The sequence below is a fragment of the Scyliorhinus torazame genome, chromosome 10 (assembly GCF_047496885.1).
Source record: "Scyliorhinus torazame isolate Kashiwa2021f chromosome 10, sScyTor2.1, whole genome shotgun sequence".
Taxonomy (NCBI): Eukaryota; Metazoa; Chordata; class Chondrichthyes; order Carcharhiniformes; family Scyliorhinidae; genus Scyliorhinus; species Scyliorhinus torazame.
Window position 1 is genome coordinate 244,688,340 of NC_092716.1, and position 24,139 is coordinate 244,712,478.

The following is a 24,139-nucleotide window of genomic DNA, read 5'->3' on the forward strand; positions in this document are numbered from 1 at the left end:
TTGGTGTCAATATCTCCTGATAGTACAGGCGTCCTTGCCAAGTCAATGTCAGCTCAGAATGTTTTGCTGTAGGATAAAGGACGATTTTTTTTTTCATTGGCGTGTTCTCTTAGACGGGTTTTGTGTGTACCCTTCCTCAGTGCATACACTTCCTCAGTGTATACATGACCGTGCAATATAATTGGGCTGCAACATTTGGACAAAGCCAGTACTCAAGAAGGGCGTTACAAATCAACTGCATCATGCCCATTAAATTGTCCCCGGTTGGGGTTTGAGATAAGAACAGATATATATTCATCTCCTAATTACATTTCTGTCATGTGTTTAATTGTTCCTCTTTTGAAGTGTTTTGTGTGGAGGTTCTGACCTCCCCATTTATCTGATCTACATATTAATTGGGGGGGGGGGGAGAGGTGGGAGACACAGAGGGTCTGGGATACAGCGAGTTGTTATATCTACAAGCCCCTGCCCCTCACGAAAAAAGCCCACAAAAGGACTGGAGTTCAAGTCGGCTCCCCTCTAACGCTCCCAGATTCAGAGCCTTCGGCAGACAGTTCCCTGCTGGAGCCAGCCGGCAGGTCTGCATTTCGAAAGTGCTCGAAACCTATTTTTGGGAATGAACGGGGAGACTTGCGTGTCTTACTGCGATATAGCGAGTATGGATTCATACTACAACCCGGCTCCTCCGCAGGGCAGAGAGCATCAGCACTCTCCTTTTAGAACATACCAGCCAGGTGACAAGTTCGCACCCAATTTCCTGGCCAACAAAAGCCAAAGTTATGCTGACAAGTCAAGGACCCCCTTCCAGCAGGAATGTGAGCCACTGGACAACAGCATTCAAAACGCCACCGGCGACAGCGCCTTTAACAAATATCTGTACATGCAGAGCGCCGGGAGAGCGGCCAAGTCCCCGGCAGAGGACAAGATTCAAGAAGTCACTCACAACGGCGGTTTGATCTCCTGCTACGGTGAGTCACTCCTTAAAGGGGGAAAACTTACTTTCCGGACGCTGAGAGGTTACAAACTCGTACTTTCACGATGCTGGGGTGAGGGCTAGGGGAGTAAATATTCGTTGAGTGGAATTAAAAGTACTTTAATATAACGTTGCCTTGAAAAGATTGATTCTGTTCAGAATCGCAGGAGAATGTTTCTTTGCGAATGGTGATTTTTACTGAACTTTTTTTTCCCTTTTGTTATTTGGCGAGACAGAAGTAAGGCTCGCTGGATGTGTGTGAGTGTCTTATCTATCCTTACAGACACATTGTCACCGTCAGTCTTTGTCTCCCGTGTTGACTGCGGCGCTTTAGACTAAACTCTAACATCTGCAGGCGATATGTGGAATCTCTTCAATAAGAAATAGCTCCATTGAAGGATTACGCCTCAGGAGCTGCCGGGGGGGGGGGGGGGGGGAGGGGGGGGAGCGCAGACCTGGGGGGGACGGGATATGTGTTGTACTCGAGGACGTTGAGTTAGTGTTTAGGCAAGCGAGCCGCACACAATAAAAGCCATTCATGTGAGACTGCACTCTAATATTATTGTTCCATCGCCACACTCTTTCCCCCCGCTAGTTTCCTGCCAGAGGCACCTGCCCTGTCTTCCACTTGCCACTAAATCGCGATTGCCAGAGTGTACATCGTCGGGGCAATAACTCAAAACAAGCTGAGCTGATGAAGAAGCGGAGCCCCGAGTGGAGAAGGTGCCGGGTTACATTAACAACCCATCCATCAGCCGCCTGGCCCAGGACAGGCGGAGGGCTGTCCCCTCTCACAGCTCCCACCTTCAACCCGGCTGCTATCAGAGCAGAATCCGGCTTCAGCCCCTCAACTCCCAGAACTCCCCCCCACCCCCCAAAACAAACAAACTCTGCCCACTCTCCCAAAACCCAGCAGCAACACTGAAACAAAAAGGTGACCCCAGTATCAGAGGTTTCAAAACAAACAGCGCCCAACACAAGTGAAAGTGAAGAACGGAGTGCTTTGGGCTGATTTATACTGAAAAGATTAACTTTGTTTTTCTGCTGGAGTCACTGGGTGATGTATTGAGTGACGATTAATTTCCCACTCGGGGTCAATGGCAATTTCAGTGCTGCCCAGAGCCCATTGGACTCTCTGAGTTTTATGACTGCGTAACATACCTATGTTGACTCCATGCTATTTCCATTATTCAGTAATGAAAGCAATTCATTCACAACGTCAGGGGGAATAAAAACAGTGAAGATTTACCACGAGTATGTCACAGGGACATTCCTCCCCACGCACACTTGCTCTGATGTTCTCGATGCGATCAGGTTGTGCGGCTGAAGAACATTGAAGTTAGAGCTCAGCAGCACATTTGTGACTCACTCACAACCGAGAAGTGAAATTAATATTTGATGCGCCCACTTCCAATGACTTAACCGCCAGCTTTTTAAATCACGGCCGGTTCTTTGAACCACAGTTCTCAAGAATGCGCCAGTGAAAATATCTGCTTGTTAAAAAAGGGTTCATTTCTATCTTCGCGCCCTGATTTGGGGATCAGAAAAAGCGTGGGCTGTACTTGTCCTTTGGTTTATTTTAGAAACTTCCCTTTATTCTCGGCGGGAAATTATGTTGCAGCCTTATTTTTGATGTTGGTTTCAAAAAGTCAAGCGTTGGCTTTACAACAACAACTTGCATTTGCATATCTCTCCTTTTGAACAGGGGGAAACGACAAAAGGTGTTTCGCAGTCCAGGTAAAGTGGGGGGAGAGCGGGGGGGGGGGGTTGTTAGGGGGTGTGATTGAAAAGCGAAGGGGCAATTTTCAGGAGGGTCTCAATCAAGCAGGAGGGACGCGTTTGGGGGGAATTCAAGAACTAAGAGGCATTTTCCCTCTAATCATCCCCCCCCCCTCCCCTCGGGAGGGGGAGAAAGTGGGCGATGGACAGGAATATCGAGATGGAGGAATGCAGAATCATGGGAGAGCTGGAGGAGGAGGTTATGGGGAGAGGGAAGGCCAGGACGCAGCGGGGATTTGAACACGAGGAGGGAAATTTAAGGTATTGCTCATCAGGGAGGCGGTACAGGTCAGCGAGTACGGGGGCTGGGGGGGGGGGGGTCACCATGTGGAGCAGAATTTTGGACAAAGTCAAATTGGTGGAGGGAGAGGAGGATCCCACAATAGCAGATAAATAGGTGCGAAAAATACATAGTTTAAAATAACTCTTCGTACTTCTGACCCAACCTTGTAAACCGAATTAATCATGAAGTCAATATCACCATGTCTTACCAGATTGCCATTTCTTACACACACCGTTATAACGGGTTTAAATGTTCGAATTACACTTCTCCCCTGATCGATACCAGCCACATGAGCAGCAAATGTTACACCCACTGCTGAGACATGAGTTTGCTATTTCGTTACACATTGCCCCGTTGCAAAGTGAGTGTGGCATCTCCAAACATTCTTACAGGGACCGTGCACAATTCCGCCAGATGTTCATTTCAAACCAAACCCCTGGATATTTAGATACAAAACGAATAATCGCGAGGCTCCGGGCAAATAAAACCTGCACCCGGAAGCTCATTTGTGGGAACGGCTCATTTGATCTTATTGTCCCAATCTCAAGTCGTGGCCCCATTAGCAGACCAGCGAATTCAAGACCATCTCTTTGCCCACAACATCAAACTTACGGATATTTTCAAACAGATTCGAAGCCGTGTAACCTTCACATAAATAGACGAGGCACACTCCAACTACTTTCGTCAAAATAGTTAGGAACGTATTTGCCAGCCCTTGAAGTAAATACTGATTTGGAGCACCGTTGTATTCATGTCTAACTATGACTGTTCTTTAGTCCAAAGTACTCATTGCGAATCTCCTTTTTTTCCTACAGCAAATTGGACTATTTGCATTTTAGTACTTATGACATTATCGAATCAGTTTTATCCCTTCCACCCACAACCAAACTACATTTAAACCAGCTCTCTCTGTTCAATAATCTGGCTACAGGAATGAATCCTGGGATTTCTTTGCCCGTCAATTTAGGGGAACGCTAGCATTTTGCAACCAGCCACAGACAGATAAATGTGCAGACGCCTTGAGCAGTTTAAAGGGTAAACACTCTCTCGCATGGACACTAGTCCTCCTTTTAATTGGCTGAAGTTCATGTTCGCGCGGTTACATCGCCGGTCCCAGACTAACGCCGTAGAAAGCGCATGTTTGCAGCACCCCAGGAGGTTCCCACTCCATGTGCAGCGCAGTAACCCTGAGCTCTCGGCATAAGATTATTTCCACATTCCAAGTTTTACGCAATTACGAATGAAACCTCCTCTCCTGTGAGGGCCCAGCTAAACGCAGATATGTTTGTGCTCTGGGGAGATATAACGCATTTGCGATACCGAAGGATATTTATTTTTTTAATTTAAGAAACACAGAGGGGAAAGAAAGGTTTGCACAAGAATGTTCATATTTTGGTCATATTAACTCTTATTACAGGACTGACATGTTACGAGGTGCCTTAAGAAATTCTTGATGGTGCAATGATTCATAGAACATAGAATAGTCCTGGATCAGTACCAAAGATCGAACGCCAAATTCTTTGTACAACATTAAGGGAGACATCAGAGCGCGTAATTCTTGCGCTATTTCCTTTCCTAATAGAGCAATTTCGGTGTCAGGCCCGAAATGATATGCAAAGAATTGAAACTGAGTGTATCTATCAAAAGATAAAAGTTACCCTAAGATGAGTTTGCATGCGGCCATATGCAGTGTCAGGGATGAACTGGGCCCTGATCCTATGCTTTGCAATGACTCCTCGCTCCCAGGATAGATGCTCGGGTACTTTGGCAAGTGCAGAATCCAGCTCGCTCAATGCTCGGCTGGGGACACGGATTAAAGCACAAAGTGACCGGTAGCCAAGTTTTCGACTAATTGTTGCAGGAATACTAGACTTCAGTGCAGCCTGGTGTCCCATGAGAACCAATTAGATTGCCCGTCGTTGTTTTATAGACGACGACACACATCGGTAAGGTCCTGGCAATGTTACCGAGCCAGTGACCAAGGCGCCTAAACTAAATGCTTGGGAGACAATAGCTCACAGCCCCACCTCGGGAACTGGGGGGATTCCAATTCAATCAATTGATCTGGAATAAAATGTTAGGCCTAGGAATAATTATTGTTTAAAAAAACACAAGTGTGGCACGAATGACTTTCAGAGAAGGAAGAAAATTACCACTTTCACCCACTCTGGACTACACATGACTCCAGGTCCACAGCAGGGTGGGTTATTGTTACCTGTCCTCTGTGATGAGCCGCTCAGTTGTATCAAACAGCCACATACATTGTGGCTGGACCCACAAGGAGGGCAGCGGTGCAAGAGCATCACCACCACCTTCTCATGGGCAATCATTCGGGAAATCATCAGGACAAACAAAATAGTTGTTTGGGAGTACTGAATATTGCAAAAGGAGATATTTTTTGTCGAAGCTTATTATCTTGCACTCATCAGCTGGTGCACTTTCCACCCACGAGCCCACTGGCCAACCAATCAGCACTCTCCTGTGGTACAGTCTACCCTAGTCCTTTCCCCTGACACTGGCATTCTTGTCAAGTGTCCTCCTGAGCGTCAAGACAAAATGTTTGGACAAAAATATATGTTTTTTCAGCGACACTAACATTCAAATAAACGCCATGGGCTTTCTGAAGACTGTTGTTAGACGCTTCAATCTTCTTAACATTCTATCAAAGTGAGCAAACGATACTCATTAAGGTCGAAGATTTTTGTAGCAGAAAGTTACATCAGTTCTGTAAATTTAGATTTCATCTTCACGATTTACAGTGGGCAGCATGAGTGGCGAAATATTTTGCCCCTTTTGGGGAGGGTGAGGGGTGGGGGCACTTCCAAATGGGAGATTCATCAAATGGATACGACTCTTGATTTACATATTAAAGTGTTTCTCTGGGTTCCCAAGTAACTTTCCTTGGGCCTGGCCAACGGTTTGCTGAAAGTCATTCGCAAGTACGACACCAAATTTTCAGCAGTGTAATTCAAAGGTGAATGGCGCCGAATCACAGAAATTGGAGGCTGGAGTTATGCTCTGCGATTTGTGGGATGGTGTATCACCACAACAACCTTCCCAAACGAGGTCCGTGACAAAGAAGCTCTTGTGCATCTTTTGTGCAGTGCTATCAGAGTCTTAACGTAAAAGGAGAGGGAGACGGAGAGCAGGGGTCCGCGTTTATTTTGACCACATCAGAACGTTGTCAGTAACATAGCACATTCCCAAGTGGGCTGTCAGCGGCTTGGGCAATTGGGAAAACGAAGCGACAAAATCTTGAACTGGACTTATGCTGTATCAGAACAAATGCTGTGTTAGCCACTCGGAGAAACACAAGGAATGAGGGATCAGTGTGGCGAATGTGGGAATTTCTGATATATTTCTATTATATGTATTTGGTGCAGTAAGGGTTGGAAGCCTGGGATATTGCGTGACTGTTGTAGTCATGTTTTTTTTATCCTAGTTTGAAAGACAGCTAGACCGTTTGGAGACTGTGATGCAATTAAAGCACCGTAAAAGTTTGGTTGAATGGACTTTTGTTCATATTAAGAGTAGATCATTAGAAACATTGTGTTCAGTTTAGTAAGATTGTGTAGCTAATGGGAGGAGTCAGGGGTTGAAGCATTCAGGTGCTGAGGTTTTTTTAGTTTTAGATTAGGATGTGCAGGCAAGAAGCTGTCCTCTCAATACAGTGAGGTTGGATCTGTCTGTGGGCAGGTTGGCAGTTTCTTTCAAAACAGTTCCGTTGAAGATTCGACTGAGGACAGACCAGATTAGGGCCTGATTTCCAGACAATACTTCACACGTTAGGCACTTTAGATCCTAAACAGGAGTCTCAGAGCAGTAATTGGATAGTGAGACTGGCATACCCATTATACTGCTGACCCTCAGTGCCTAGCTCTGCTCATTGATGAAGGAACCGGCATCACCGGAGATGGTTTGCAATTTGATAAATGTGAGACCATCTCCGAACAGTGGGCTGACAAATGTCACCCTGAGGCTGATCTTCAATCAAATCCTCATCTCATTCCAATTTGAGTTAATCATAGAATTCCTGCAGTACAGACAGAGGCCATTCAGCCCATCTAGTCTGCACCAACATTCTGAAAGAGCATCGTACCTAGACCCACTCCCTCACAAACCCACCTAACCTTTGAACACTAAGGGACAATTTAACAGGGCCAATCCATCCAACCTGCACATCTTTGGACTGGGTGCATAAAATCAAAAGCAAAATACTTGCCAATCACGAGTTTTCCCAGATTAATTCTGCCATCTATTAATTATATATACCGATTGATAAAATTTACAAGAAAAAATTACTTTATAATATCACAGTTCCAATAACAGAGGCTAGTTATTTGATGATTCTTTAAAGGTCCATAATAACCTTTATCCTAATCACATTATACATGTAAATACATCAAAATGACCGTATACCTTGTCAGATATATGTTAGATCAAAAGAGAAGGGAGGGAGATAGAATAAGTTATACATAGAAAACAAATTAGCCTATCGCACATATCTGATACTTTGAAGTGACTGGTTAGAAGAACGATCCTCACTGAGTATTTTACGAAACGTGTATCCCACATCTTCTAAACATGAAACTAAGTTATACCGTATGAAAATGCCTCTTTATATCTTTACATTTGGGGAAGAATCAGCTAAACAACTCGTGTGAAGCTAGACCAGGTTACAAAGTCACTCAGTTCTCCTCTTTTCTTTGTTACTATTTCAAGCTGGAGAATGAAGCTCTCCCCATTTCAACATCAAACACTCTCAGGCCAGTTACAGCACAGATACAAAGCAAAGCTCCATCTAATCTACAGCAAATATCTGTTCCACACTAAGACGATTACCACATGTGACAATCAGTGTGACATTTTATCTAGTGCCAACCCATCTTGTGACCTCACCAAGTGACAATTAGTGCAAAATGAGGAGTGGTTTTGTGCTGTAGGTACATGCCCATTCGGAAGGGTGGAGGAGATAAAATACCTAATGGTATTGTCGCTGGACTAGTAATCCAGTGATCCAGGGTCATGCTCTGGAGATCCAGATTCAAAATCCCATCATGGCTGATGGTGGAATTTGAATTCAATAAAAAAATCAGGAATAAAAGTCTAATGATCACCATGAAACCATTGTCAGCTGCCATTCATTCATGCTTCCAATTGAACTTTTCAGAAAAATGTATTGAAATATTTTACAAATTAAACAGAAACATGTTACCACACTGTCTTGTGTTTGGGGGCATGCATAATTCTATTCACTAGGATGTCAAGAGACCGCAGGTGGAAAGGGTTATTTTCCATTTTATGGAGTATTTTTATTTTGTGTTGATATTTCAATGCTCCATGAAAAAAGAAAACACACTTGGGAAAGTCATGTGGAGAGGGAGCCATGCCATTGACAAAACACATGGCTATAAAGTTTGAATTCTGTCTGTTGACTCAGTTCTACTCTAAAGGACACTTACCCTATATTATTCACATTTACTAAGTTCTGCAATTCTTCAACTTAAAAAAAAAAAGCATTCCTTAAACTCTGGGGTGGTTCCAGATGATGGGAGAATTACAAATGTTCTTCAAAAAAAGGTGTGAAGATAAGCCAGTCAGTTTAACATTTGTGGTGGGAAAACCTTTAGGAACAATTATTTATGACAAAATTAAAAGTTTCTTGGAAAATGTGGATTCATTAAGGAAAGCCTATATGGATTTCTTAAGGGAAAATTGTGTTGAACTAACTGGCTGGAGTTGTTAGAGAGATAACAGAGAGGGTTGATGACAGTAATGCTGTGGCTGTGATGTACATGGATTTTAAAAAGGATTTGATAAGGTGCTGTACAACAGACCTGTGAGCAAAGTTAGAGTTCGCGGAAGAAAAGGGACAGTAGCAACATGGCAACAAAATTGGCGGAGTGACAAAGAGCACTGGTGACCAGTTGTTTTCCAGACCGGAGGAAATTTTCTAGCGGAATTCCTCCGGTTCGGTGTTAGGACTGCTGCTTTTCCTGATGTATATTTTTGATCTAAGCCTTGGAATCTTCTTCTTCAGTTCCCTGCCCAAGGTAGATCTGGCCCACAGTGCCATGACCTCCAACATTGGTAGAGCATGGGGCAGGTCCTGAATCCACCCCAGCCAGAACAGAGAGCAAACCCCATGCTGTTGACACCAACCTGATCTGCGCCAGCCATCTGACCAACTGAGACAAATGGCCCAGGAGCTCGGTGTACAGGGCACAATTTCAAAATTTGTGAATGATACAAAATGACATGGAAGTATTACGAACTAGGAGGAGGATTGTGTAAAACATCAAAGTGATATAGACAGGTTGGTGGAATAGGTCGATGAGTGGCAGATGAAATTCAATGAAGACAAGCATGAAGTGATTCATTTTGGTAGAAATAGTGTAGACAAGCAATATAAAATAAATGGCACAATTCTCTAAAGAGGGGAGAGTCCATCACGTATTTATGTTGAAGGTGAGGTCAGAGGATAGGTTGAAACAGTGGTGATTAAAGCAAATGGCATCCTGAGCTTCATTAATAGGGGCAGAGATTACAAAAGCAAGGTCATTATGGTAAACGTGGCTAAAACACTGATTTGGCCTCAGTTGGCGTATTGTGACCAGTTCTGGTCACCACAATTAAGGAAGCATGTGAAGATGTTTGAGATGGTGCAGAAAAGATTCATGAGAATAGTTCCGGGGAAGAAGAACTTCAGCTGGGTTTTTTTCCAATTAAGGGGCAATTTAATCCACTTACCCTGCGCATTTTTGGGTAGTGGGGGCAAGACCACACAGACACGGGGAGAATGTGAAAACTCCACAAGGACAGTGACCCAGGACCGGGATCGAACCTGGGTCCTCGGAACTTCAGTTGTGTAGATAGATTGGAAAGGTTGGGACTGTTTTCCTTGGAGAGGAGAAGGGTGAGAGGAAATTTGATTGAGGTATTCAAAATCGTGCGGGGTCTGGACAGAGTTGAAAGGGAGAAACTGCTCCTATTGGTTGAAGCAGCAAGAACTAGAGGCCTCAGAGAGTCAAGGCAATTGGCAGGGAAGCATTGATGATATGAAGAGAAATGTTTTCACACGGTGAGCGGTTAGGATCTGCAATGCACTGTCTGAGAGTGTGAGGAGGGCAGAGTCAACTGAGGCTTTCTGAAGGGAATTGGATTGTTATCTGTAAATTAAGCATGTTTGGGGTGGGGGGGGCTGGCACTAGATGAATTGCTCTTTCAGAGGGCCAGCACAGACACAAGAGGCCAAATGGCCTCCTCCTGTGCTTCAACCGTACATTTTATTATATTCTTTTAATCAACCCACAAAAAAAAAACTATTTCCACAATGATTTAGCAATCCTCTCCAATAGACAGCTCAGATCTCCTGATTGTGAATGTTCTGAGTTCAGTTTGTTTTGAGTTAGTCAATTTCAGCCATGATACAGCAGGTTATACTGAAACTGACTCCAGCACCCCCAAAGAAATAGGTGGAAAATGGTCAGAATTACTGCTCCTCATCAGCGCTGTCAATGTTGCGGAAGAGGGTGGGAGCATCTTGGTATATGCACCGTACACAGATCTAACAGTCTTTATCCTCAGATTTGTTGTGGTACCAAAGATTCATAGAATTCATAGAATTTACAGTGCAGAAGGAGGCCATTCAGCCCATCGAGTCTGCACCGGCTCTTGGAAAGAGCACCCTACCCAACCGCACACCTCCACCCTATCCCCATAACCCAGTAACCCCACCAAACACTAAGGGCAATTTTGGACATGAAGGGCAATTTAGCATGGCCAATCCACCTAACCTGCACATCTTTGGACTGTGGGAGGAAACCGGAGCACCCGGAGGAAACCCATGCACACACGGGGAGAACGTGCAGACTCCGCACAGACAGTGACCCAAGCCGGGAATCGAACCTGGGACCCTGGAGCTGTGAAGAAATTGTGCTAATCACTATGCTACCGTGCTGCCCTTCTCCATTGCTGATATTCTCCTTTAATGATTGTGTTCCTGCTGGCCCTGGCTGCAGCCAAGGTTTCTGTTTGGTTGTAACAGGCAACAAATGGGAATTCCTGGCTTAATAATTCCAAAACAAAAGCAACAACGTCAGATAGAGACTTACACATAAGAACACAGTGAGGATCATTGGTGGTTCAGCAGAAGGAAAAGGCAGAGGGAAAAAAAGGAGAAAGAGAGGAAGAGGAGCAGAAAGAATGAGAGGGAGAAAGAGTGAGGGAGGGAGAAGGAGGGGAGGAGTGATGGAGAGAAAGTGAGAAAGAAAGAGGGAGATAGAGCGAGCGAGGGGGAGAGAAAGGGATAGAGAGGGGATGAAAGAGAGAGGGGGGAGAAATAGAGAGAGAGAAAGAAATGGGGAGAAAGAGAGAGATCTGAATTGGAGGGGAGGTAGATAGGCAGTGTGGCTTAGTGAGCAAGATGGTGCATGTGCAAATATTGTTATGTGATGTAGTTCATTAACATGTGACATCTTCCAAAGTATTTTAGATTTCAAAACATATCATTGCAAAGTGAAAAATGTATTTAAAGTTATCCAGAATAATTGTTTTTAAATGTATTTTTTCTTAAATCAGCAAAGCATTTGATTATCTCTTGACTTCAAACTATAACCAGGGTTGTCCAGATTCTCATTCAAAACAATCCAATTATTCCCATTATTTGGCCTCCTCTGGTCCTGCCGAGTTGGTTACAGATGTAAAGTATCGAGTATACTTTTGGAAGCCAGCCACATTTATACAAGGAACAGACCAGTGAGGTGATGACACTCTGGGAGAGTGCAGTCTACAGCACATCCAGGGCACTGTGGGAGGCAAAGGACGGCACAAAGGGGCACATCAAAAGGTAGAAATGTAGTGGTCATGGGTGATTTAATAACAGTGAGGTGCTTTAGCAATTGTCCACATGGTGAGATGTCTCTATAGTACCAGGGGAAAGAATATAGCAGAGGGCGCCTAAGATTTTGTGTGGGGCTGGGGGCAGGGGAAAGAGAGATAGGGAACAGCCAGAAGTCATTGTCATTATGGCAGAGAAGGAGACCATTCAGCCCATTTAGTCTACAATGGTGGTCCAAGTGGGTATGAATGGCATTGGAAGGAATGTAGAATGCTATTCTAAAGTCAGGATCTAGGAAGGGAGTAAAAAGGCAGCTTCTTAAAAGGCAGTAAGTAATCTCTGGATTAATCCCAGTGGCAATCACAATTCAGCAGAGGAATTTCAGGATAATACAGGTTAATGTATCAGAATAAATAGTTCAGCAGGGAGGGCTGCAAATTCGTGGGGCTTTTGGACTCATGTCAGAGGTAGATGTTCAAGGTGGATAGGTTGTACTTCAGAGCTGGGATACATTCCCTCATGGGAAGGTTAATTAGTACCATGGGGGAGGTTGCGTTTGGCAGGTGGATGAAGCATTGTGGACCCGAGAATAGCAAATCACACCAGTGTAAAGAATGGTTCAGAAATAGGAGGAAATCAGACAGGCGGCAAATGCAAAGCAGTCCAAGATGGGTTTGGGAGGGGGGGCATGTTTTCCAATGCGCGGTATGGGGTAAATAAGCAGAAAGTACAAGGCACCACATAGGATGTGATATAGTGGCAATAACAGAGACCTGACTCAGAAGAGACGATTGGGAACTTAATGCTTGAATGTTAAGAAATATTCAAGTTTTTTTCACTATAATAAGCTATCAAATAGCCAGGAGGAAATCTGGATAATGCAGGCAAATTACAGAAAGGTGCAATAACTGCCCATCCCTAATTGCCCTTGAAGGGGCAGTTAAGAGCATTGCTATGGATCTGGGGTCACATGTAGGCCAGACCGGGTAAGGACAGCAGATTTCCTTCCCTAAAGGACATTAGTTTTGGGGTTTTTACAACAATCAACAATGGTTTCATGGTCATCATTAGACTTTTTAATTTCAGATTTTTATTGAATTCAAATTTCGCCATCTGCAGCGGTGGGATTTGAGCCTGGGTCCCCAGAGCATGACTCTGAGTCTCTGGTTTATTAGTCCAGTGACAATACCACTATGCCAGTGCCTCCCCAGGCCAGAAATACAATGCAGTAATAATGGAGGGTAGGGGGAATATATCAATTATCCAAATATAGAATGGGATAGTCACAATTTACAGGGAAAAGTGAGGAAGCCATTCCTGAAAGGTGTACAAGATTTTTTTCAATCAATGTGGTCCCAAGCTAAGCAGGAATGAAGCAGTGCCAGACTTAGTTCTGGGTGTAAATTGAAGTAGGTGCAGTTTGAGCAGGAGAACATTTCAGGAATAGTGATCATAATGCCAAAAATACTTATGAAAAAAGTCAAGATGCGATCATGTATAAAAATAAATATTGAACTGTTGGAGGGCCAGCTTTGAGGAGTTAAAAAGGTATTTGGACCAGATGGATTGGAATTAAAAAGTTGTTAACTGAAACAGTAATTGAACAATAGGTGTCTTTCAAAGAAGAAATAGTCCAGTTACTGAGCCGACACATTTCCATGAGCGGGAAATGAAGGGATTCCAAAGCTAGAGCTGCCAGGATCAGGAAAGATAACGAGATAACAGTGAGACAGAAAAAGGAGGCTTATAGAAACTATAACATTAATAATATGGTAGAGAACAAAGCTGCATATAACGAAAACGCACAGCAAAGATATGGAACTAAGAGGGAGAAAATCTGAGAATAGACTAGTGGCTAAAGTAACATAGAACCTCCAAACAAACACAAATAGCAAAAGGGTCAAAGGAAATTGGGACAATCAGGGACAAGTTCTATTGAAGAGAGGGGGAATGGCTGAGGTATTAAATCACTACTTTATATCTGTCTTCAATAGATGAAGCTGCCAATGTAGTAGTAAAGGAAAAGGCAATAGAAATATTTAATAGGATACAAGAGGATGCATTCAAAGATTGTCAGTCCTCAATAGTAGGAATGTCACCCAATCCAGATGGGGTGACTGAGCGAAATAAGAAGTATGGTGGGGGAGGGGGAGGGTGGGTACACTTGTAGAGTCTCTAGCCACAATCTTCCAATTCTCCTTGGATACAGAATGGCAGACGTGGTGCCCAAAAAAACTGAAGGATTACAAATGTTGCATCCACGTTTAAAAAGGTTAGGATAAACTTGACAAAAGCCGAAAATGAATTGTGGGGAAACCTTCAGGAGATAATTAGCCAGGATAAAATAATTTAACACTTGAAAAGAAATGGGCTAATAAATGGATGTCTGCATGAATTTGTTACTGGCAAATTGTGTTTGAATAACTTCATTGGATTATTTAATGAAATAATGGAAGGGGATGATGCTGTGTGTGCGTAGACTTCCAAAAGACATTTGACAAGTTTTGCTTTCAATTTTTTCACGGGATATGGTTAGACCAGCATTTGTTACCCATTCCTATTTGCCCATGAGGTGGTGATGAGCTACCTTCCTGAACCGCTGCAGTCCCTGTGATGCAGGTGCTGAGGGCAGCTTTCCCAAATGTGGCAGCAACATTTCAGGATAGAGTCCACAGTTGCAATCAAATTGATAGACCAAGCGATGCACTTCGAGCAGGTCATCCTCCTGACTGTATATATAAATTCAAGAATGTCCTCTAAGTAGGATTGCTTGTGGAACGTGAATCATTCACCAAATGGACTAACATGATCTATATAAATTTATCGCAAAAAAACAGGATTCTAAAAACTGTCTTCAGAATGTTCTGACCAAATTTGAGGTACTGAGCACAAGAACCCAGGCACCAGAAAGAGTGAAGACAGCAAAGAGATTGGCCGAGACATTGATTCAAGACAAGTGGCAGAAGATGTAGAGGGGACATGAGGAAGACATTTTTACGCAGAGGGTAGTGGGAGTCTGGAATTCGCTGCCCAAGTTGGTGGTGGAGGCAGAGACCCTAAACTGCTTTAAAAGAACCTGGATCTGCACCTCAAGTGCTCTAAGCTCAAGGGCTATGGACCGGGTGCAGGAAGGTGGGATTAGAATGGGCACCTGGTGTCCTCAGGCTGGCATGACAAGATGGGCCGAATGGCCTCCTTCTGTGCTGTAACCTTCCATGATTCCTTGGAGTGTGAGAGACTATGAAGAACCGCTAGATGCCATTCACATGGAATAATCCGGGACCGTGTAATGGAAGAGGAAGGTCAACCCAGGCACAGGTTATACTCGGGCAGTGGCATTCGTTCAATGTCATGAAGGACATGTTAATGGAGAAAATATTTATTTACACAGACAGTGCTCAACAGCTGGTCAGGAGGTCGGTTAAGCCCAGAAGGACACTAAAGTCACACATACACACACACACACACTGGATGGTGCAATGGGAAAATGATAGGGGTTGTTATTCTGATCAAATCGACAAATAAATTGTTTATCTCAGCCCGTTTTGCCAGCAGGATGAAGTTCAGATCAGTGACACGTACGTCACGTCTCAGGAAGGTTTGAATACCCCTCCACTGATGATTTTACTTCAGTATCTCCTTATTTGGTGGAGAAAGAACGCTGATACCGGCATGGGGCGGGGGCGTAAATTTAAGGTGCGAAATGAAAGAAAAAGGACATAGTGACTGTTGGCCTGTCTAGAAAGCCTTCCCAAATTTATACAGGCTTCAGCTGAAAAGAAGAACAATTGGTCAATGTGTAAAAATAACAACATACAAAGTTACACACAGCACATGTGATGAGAAGTGATGTGTAACAACCGGGGGGTGGAGGAAACCAAGGAAATGCTGCCCCACCCACCAGCCGCCATGAACAATCAGATTGTGTTGAGTTCAGGAGTAAAGATGTCTCGCTTCAATTGTATAAAACCCTCTGTGAGACCGCACCGGGAGGATTGTATCCGGTTTGGTCTCCTTCCCTATTTGCTATAGAGGGGGTGCAATGGAGGTTTACCAGGCCCATTCCTGAGATGGTGGGATTGTCTTATGAGAAGAGATTGGGGGAAACTGGGACTGGATTCTCTGCAGTTTCCAAGAATCAGAGGTGATCTGATTGAAACTTACAAAATTCTTAAAAGGTGTGTGACAGGGTGGGTGTGGATAGGATGTGACCTCTGGCTGTGATTCTAGAACCAGGGACACGTCTCAGAGTAGGAGATGGGCTCGTTAAGACTGAGATTAGGATGAATTTCTTCACTCCGCCAGTGGGGAACCTTTGGAATGCTTGCCCCCAGAGGGCTGTGGAAGCTCAATCATTGATCTGTGTTCTGCTGGGCACCCTGACGCCAGCCTAGCTCCATGGGTAGCATCGCACCACTGGTGTTTTAGGACCTTGATCAGAGTTGCAACCCCAACTCTGATCAAGGTCCTATCTTCCGTGTACCCCGGAGACTCAGCCAGCAAGGGGGAGGGGAGACATCCTGGATCCTGTCGGGAGGGATCCTGGATCCTGTGAACTCGACTCTCAAAAGTTTCGCCAAACAGGGAGTGCCCTTCAGCTGACTGGGAATGTGCCAACAGCACATTGCATTCCAGGACAGGCTTCACAAGTATCACACAATCATGGTCAAGAAACGACCCTCCTTCTGGATAAGGGAGTGACTCAGTGTCTTCGATAGAAACTCAGTTTGTCCATAATATCTGCAGAAGTTTAAACCCAGGGTCTAGATGAGGAAGATGTGACTGAATAGGCAAACTTTACAGTTTCGATCATACAGGACGGGTTAACTGGAAAGACCAGAATAGTAACAACTTCCTCTGGAGTATATTAAAGAAACTTGAGTTCCCAATCTGTGCCAAGTGTTAATCTAACCATGGTTGTGAAGACATGTTATAAATTGTACACTGGCATGTCTGAAGATGAGAGTTTGTGTGAATCCTTGCACAGATATCTGTAATCAACACCCCCCCCCCCCCCCCCCCCCCCACGCCCACTCTTCCCCCAATGGAAGCGCGAATCCGTTTTGAACAACATTCAGCGATTAAACCGCGCGGACATCCTCGCTCGCAGAGGTTCCGAATCGGAAAAGGCAGCCGAGGATTGGTTTCCACAACTTTATTCCAATTAACCGCAGAATCCTCGTAACAATTGTACTCGTGTTAAACTTCCTTCAACTGGCGTTGCCCCCAAAGTCCAATATAACTCGGTTCAAGCGAGTCCAGCGGTGCCCATCTGTACCTGCACAGTTGGCTGCACCTCTGGTCAAAAAGGCTTGGATCTCTCGTCAAGATAGCGTGATCACTTCAAACTGTGCGCGTTTAATGTGATCCCAGGTAAAGGGTTATAACTACAATCTCAGTTTGAATATAAGGAGGGGGTGTGGGTGGGGGGTTTGCATTCTTGTTGGATTTCGACCACTTCAAACACACTTGGTAAGTTGCAATGTAGAGTGGGAGTTTCTGCACATTACCGGCCTGGTTAGAGAGTTCATCCTGCGTTTTCTTTTTGAAACACGCCTCCAATTCCCCTTCCCCCCCTCCCTCCCTCTTCTGTAACATTTTGTGAATGATTGTGTCTCTGGGAGTTGAGACCTGGGAGCGGCTGCACGCTCCACGTCCTTCCTTATCCTGCGATGTGTGCGTTTATTTGGGGAGATTGAGCACACATGGGGCAATGACGCAGTTTCTTGTGCCATTTTCCGCTCCTTAAATCACAGGAGCTGAGCTGGGCTGTGAGAAAGAGAGAGAGAGAGTTCACTTTCACTTTGAACCCCCCCCCCCCCTAAACGAAACTCTGATCAAACCCACATTGGCTCCTTGTCTCCGGCCGCAGGTCCTCCTCTCGCTCACCAAACCCTTTGCACCAAAAATTAAGAGGAATCTCCAAACTTCCGGGAGAAGCTCTGCCCGGCTGTTCGACTGCGAAACCCGGAGTGCGGAAATTTGCTTTTTAAAAATTGAATTTTGCCGAGTACGGCAGCGGTTGGAAGGTAAGCGCCGTCCTCATTCTGGACATCCTGTCAAGTTGCTCAGTGTGTGGGACAGCAGGGAAGAGTGGCTACATTGGGATTTGCTCTTTTCCAATCAATTGGTCCCTTTGACGCCGACTATTGTCTGTTAATAAAAAACCACGGGGCCCCGTGGGCCACAGTCAAGAAGCTTCTCTGAAATCTGGGCTAAGGAACAGGGATGGCCCAGCTAAGTCCCCCATGGCAGTACCTTACTCGCTCTGCCTCTTCTCTAGCGGGACTGTTAGTGGGACAATAAAGATTTATTTTTTGAAAATGCAGCAGATCAAGCCTTATGTCATATGTTAAAGCGGGGAGCTCTCCAAACGAAACTTAATTAATTAAAACGTCAGGGTATATTTATTAACATTTCAGGGTATATTTATTAAAATGTCAGGGTATATTTATTAACATTTCAGGGTATATTTATTAAAATGTCAGGGTATATTTATTAACATTTCAGGGTATATTTATTAACATTTCAGGGTATATTTATTAAAACGTCAGGGTATATTTATTAACATTTCAAGGTATATTTATTAAAATGTCAGGGTATATTTATTAACATTTCAGAGTATATTTATTAACATTTCAGGGTATATTTATTAAAACGTCAGGGTATATTTATTAACATTTCAGGGTATATTTATTAACATTTCAGGGTATATTTATTAAAATGTCGGTATATTTATTAAAATGTCAGGGTATATTTCCATATGTGTTCAGATCATTAGGGTTGGACATATAACAGCATTATAGAAGCGACCATCATTAAACCAATGTTTCTCCGAGAGTGTGAAACATTATTATCCGTTAGCAAGTATTGTTTTGTACCTGGTTCAGTACACGCACACATTTTGTACCCGCAGTATAAATTGGTGCCTTCTGCATTTCCAGGGTCTGTTTTGTGTTGGAATATGGAATTTAAAAATGAACCCACATTGAGGGGTTGGGGTCTCAATGGGGGCTCCCAGAGTTAGCACACGGTTGTGTGTTAAAACATATGATTCCTGCAGAGGGATGGTTTAGCGTTTAAAACAATCGGAATAAGGAACGTCTTGTTGGATTGCAGATGATTCCCGGTAATCCTTCTGTTATTGATCCATTCTCCCAATTACTGGGGAAACATACTGAGTTTAGCAGGAAATGACGTTTCTTGGTAAACAACAGATTTATTCAGACAATAAAACTTGTTGGAAGGTGTTGCCTAAGCAAATCGCTGCCCAGAACATCAGAAATCCCTCCTTGAAAATTGTTACATCCGTGGTTTAAATATCAACGTTTCACAACATTTGATCATTGATAAATATCGAATTATATTAAATACAGAACGAGAGAGAGCGATAGGAAGATCTGAGAATGATCTGGTTGTTTGATTTCTCCAGATTGCACAGGAGTACTGGTAGCCAGCGGTATTTTCACCGCATCCAAGACAGACACGTTCAATAATTCGGGTATTTACACAAGAATCGCAACATGTATTCATTTGGGTGGGGGGCGGGGGGGGGGGGGGGGGGGGGTGAACAATTTCAGACTGCCCATTGAAGGACTTGCTTGAAAGAGAATTTCCCAACTTCACCTAAAACCATCCGAGGTCGCCAGGGTGACAAAGACGAGTTATTTTCCCAACATTTTGAAGGCTGGCCGCATTCTCCCTGTGGAAGCTCAGGGCCTGCAGTGGGCCAGAGGAAGGCAAAGAATTTGTGCCGGCTGTCAACGGCTGGAATGGGCCCGTATTAGAAAAGGAGATGGTTAAGAGAGAGGTCGTGATTCCGATGGCTCAGAATGTGCGGTGCGTGGACGATTTGAACATTTTATGGAATAGCACAAAATATCCTGCAAGTCATGGACTGTAATCATATGTCCGGGGAAATTGTATTTACACACACACACACACACACACACACGTTGCTTTAACCGAAACAAAATAATGTCATGATTAGAATTCTCTAACATTCCCATTTACTGCGTTTTAAACTAATCTTCCAAAGTTACAAACTGGGTTAGGTGTCACTCATTGAAACTGGTCTGAAATATCATGTCGTGCCCCCCCCCCCCCCCCACTCCCCAGTTATGTTGCGCTATGAAGAGACCTTGCCGTTTTTTATTTTGTTCAATTTGTTCAATAAACTCCGCTGTCCTGTGCAATAAAGAGCGTTGGGAAATTTCCACCGCCAGGTTAGCAAGTTACCAGTGAAATAAATACACGACGGAGTCATCGAAGAAGCAGCAAGAGTTGCACCGAAGCTGGTTTGTGTGGGACGCGTGTTAGAAACACGGACACGGCGCCTAGACACACATTAGGAGCGGTTTAATTTCGAAACGATTTTCCAGTGGGTTACCTACCCCTCCACACCCATGTGCACCTCTCAATGACGCCTGTTTTGAAGACAATGCGTTATTTTCACAGTAACTTCATTGCAATGTTAGTGCAACTTGCGACAATAATAAGGATCACTATCAAATCCTGTTTGAACGCTGCGCTCGCGGCATTAATCGGCAGCAGGGCGATGGGTACCAGTTAGGAACCTAGTGAGATGTGCTTTAAAACAAATACTGAGGACCTGTCGGCAGATGGTGGGATTCAATGACTGCAAATCTGTTTAAATTATAAACCGCGAGTGTTTACCCCATTTTGCACACTCCAATTTCTTTATTCTGTACAAACTCAAATAGTCACATTCCAAGGAACAGCGAAAGAAAGGTTTGCCTGCCTCGGCCACTCCTGTGGGACAGACTGTGCGGATATTGAGCCGGGATTAACGAATAGACTGTGCACATTGGAAGTATAACTGGAGCGGGACCAGAACAGGCGCCCTGTTTATTCTGCGCCTAAAGTAACATTACTGGACAAAGTCACAGCTGCATAAACATATTGCAAAGTCACGAATCTTTGGAAAACCCGAGGCTGTAGAATCAATTCAACGCGTTTTAAATGCTTTCGGCAACATTTTCTGGCGAGGTCCCAATACATTGGAATTTATAGTAATTGGGGATATTGAAGAAAAGTTTTAATTGCAATTGAATTCGCCACTGGAAAGGTTGAAGCGATTAGGGGATTATTAAACATTGCAATGGGCTGTCAAATCTATATCCAATCTCATTTTTGTTTCTGTTCCCTCCTCAGCTAAAGACAGCTCACTGGGAGAGGCCGACTTGCCCCAAAGCCCTGACCCTGCCGTGATGGACAGTCCCTACCTCAATGTCAAGGAAGCGGCAATAAAAAACAGCAACAGCGAACTGCCCAACGTTATGGAGAAAGGAGACAGCGACAGTAACAAGGGCAAGAAGCGCCGCAACAGGACCACCTTCACTAGTTACCAGCTGGAGGAACTTGAAAAGGTTTTTCAAAAGACTCATTATCCTGACGTCTATGCAAGGGAGCAGCTCGCTTTGAGAACTGATCTGACAGAGGCTCGAGTACAGGTAAACAGTGAGGATCTCTCCCTCCATCCGTCTCACCCTTCCTCTCTCCATCCATCCCTCCCACATTCCCTCCCTCCATCCATCCTTCTCACCCTCCCTCTCTCCTCTCCCTCCTTCCCTCTCACCCTCCCTCTCTCCCTCCCTCTCTCCTCTCTCTCCCTCCTTCCCTCTCACCCTCCCTCTCTCCGTCCTCTCTCTCTCCGTCCTCTCTCTCTCTCCCTCCCTTCGTCTCTCTTTCCTTCCCTCCGTCTCACCCTCCCTCTCTCTCCCTCCCTCCATACTTCTCATTTCCCTCTCCCTCCCTCCATCCTTCTCTCTCACTCCCTCTCTCCCACTCACCCTTCATCCCTCCCTCCTTCCCTCTCTCCTTCCATCTCTCCTTCCTTCCTTCTCATCATCCCTCTCTCCCTCCTTCCCTCTCTTCCCTTCCCTCTCACCCAGCCTCTCTCCATCCTTCCCTCTGTTCCTCCCGCCCTCTCCTCCTCCCCGCTCTCTCGCTCCCTCTCTCCTTCGCTCTCCCTCCTTCCCCCTCTCTCTTCCTCCTTCCCTCTCTCCTTCCCTCTCTCCCTCCTTCCTTCTCTCCCTCCCTCCTCTCTCTCCCTCCTCCCCTCTTTCCCTTTCCTCTCTCTCCCTCCCTCCTCCCCTCTCTCTCTCTCTCTCTCTCCCCCCCCCCTCCCCCCCCGCCTCTCCCTCCGCGGGAAGTCAGCATTATCACGAACATAAGGAACACAACAGAGCAGTTTATTTGAGCGGGATCTCAGCTCCAAACCGAGTTAACCTGCTCCGTCCATTTCATTCAGTCTCCCCGGGTAAACATTGGGACAACTTTAAATAATCGCTCTTCACAGAACTAACCGATTGGACATTTCCACTGGACACGAATCTCCAACAATTACAGCTGACACTTACAGAATTGAACTGATGGCGTAAAACAAATTTAAAATTAATAATTGTGCTGAATCTTTGAACCATAACCAGAGACAATGTGGTGTCGATTTGACAATGAGCTTATACCGTATACAAATGCTGCTTGTTCTTGAGGGAGAGGTGTCTCTCACCCCAGACAGAGGTCCAGCCTGCTCTTTAGGAGGGTCCCAGTCTGCTCTTTAGGAGGGTCCCAGTCTGCTCTTTAAGGAGGGTCTCAGTCTGCACTTTAAGGAGGGTTTCAGTCTGCTCTTTGCAGAGGGTCTCAGTCTGCTCTTTAGGAGGGTCCCAGTTTGCTCTTTAAGGAGGGTCACAGTCTGGTCTTTAGGAGGGTCCCAGACTGTTCTTTAAGGAGGGTCTCAGTCTGCTCTTTAGGAGGGTCCCAGTTTGCTCTTTAAGGAGGGTCACAGTCTGGTCTTTAGGAGGGTCCCAGACTGTTCTTTAAGGAGGGTCTCAGTCTGCTCTTTAGGAGGGTCGCAGCCTGCTCTTTAGGAGAGTCCCACTCTACTCTTTAAGGGGGGGCCCAGTTTGCTCTTTAAGGAGGGCCACAGTTTGCTCTTTAAGGAGGGTCCCAGCCTGCTCTTTAAGGAGGGTCTCAGTCTGCTCTTTAGGAGGGTCGCAGCCTGCTCTTTAAGGAGGGTCCCAGTTTGCTCTTTAAGGAGGGTCCCAGTCTGCTCGTTAAGGGGGGCCCCAGTTTGCTCTTTAAGGAGGGTCACAGTCTGGTCTTTAGGAGGGTCCCAGACTGCTCTTTAAGGAGGGTCTCAGTCTGCTCTTTAGGAGGGTCGCAGCCTGCTCTTTAGGAGAGTCCCAGACTGCTAATTGCAGAGGGTCGCAGCCTGCTCTTTAGGAGGGTCCCACTCTGCTCTTTAAGGGGGGGCCCAGTTTGCTTTTTAAGGAGGGCCACAGTTTGCTCTTTAAGGAGGGTCCCAGCCTGCTCTTCAAGGAGGGTCTCAGTCTGCTCTTTAGGAGAGTCCCAGCCTGCTAATTGCAGAGGGTCTCAGTCTGCTCTTAAAGGGGGGCCCCAGCTTGCTCTTTAAGGTGGGTCTCATTCTGCTCTTTAGGAGGGTCGCAGCCTGCTCTTTAAGGAGGGTCCCAGTTTGCTCTTTAAGGAGAGTCTCAGTCTGCTCTTTAGGAGGGTCCCAGTCTGCCCTTTAAGGGAGGTCCCAGTTTGCTCTTTAGGAGGGTCACAGCCTGCTCTTTGAGGAGGGTCTCAGTTAGCTCTTTAAGGAGGGTCACAGCCTGCTCTTTAAGGGGGGCCTCAGTTAGCACTTTAAGGAGGGTCTCAGTCTGCTCTTTAAGGGGGTCCGAGTTTGCTCTTTAAGGAGGGTCGCAGCCGGCTCTTTAAGGAAGGTCTCAGCCTGCTCTTTATGGAAGGTCGAAGCCTGCTCTTTAAGGGGGGTCCCAGTGAGCTCTTGAAGGAAGGTCTCGGCCTGCTCTTTAAGGAGGGTTGCAGTTTGCTCTTTAAGTAGGGTCTCAGCCTGCTCTTTAAGGAAGGTCTCAGTCTGCTCTTTAAGGAGGGTCCCAGTTTGCTCTTTAAGGAGTGTCTCTGTTTGCTCTTTAAGGGGGGTCCCAGTTTGCTCTTTAAGGAGCGTAGCAGTCTGCTCTTTAAGGAGGGTCTCAGCCTGCCCTTTAAGGAGGGTCGCAGTCTGCCCTTTAAGGAGGGTCACAGCCTGCTCTTTAAGGAGGGTCCCAGTTTGCTCTTTAAGGAGGGTCTCAGTCTGCTATTTATGGAGGGTCTCTGTCTGCTCTTTGAGGAGGGTCTCAGTCTGCTCTTTAAGGAGGGTCTCAGAGTGCTCTTTAAGGAGGGTCGCAGTTTGCTCTTTAAGGGGGGTCTCAGTCTGTTCTTTGCGGAGGGTCGCAGTTTGCTC

The 24,139-nt window shown here is 45.3% G+C and overlaps 1 protein-coding gene across 1 annotated transcript in view; it reads left to right on the forward strand.

Annotated features, from left to right (window-relative positions):
• Positions 1-426: 426 nt before the first annotated feature.
• Positions 427-24,139, forward strand: part of alx4a (ALX homeobox 4a) — a 64,026-nt gene continuing 40,313 nt past the window's right edge. Inside the window, exons 1-2 of the mRNA XM_072466635.1 lie at positions 427-968; positions 21,049-21,347. Coding sequence (XP_072322736.1) covers positions 617-968; positions 21,049-21,347 — 651 coding nt within the window. The 5' untranslated portion in view covers positions 427-616. The remainder of the gene's footprint in view (positions 969-21,048; positions 21,348-24,139) is intronic.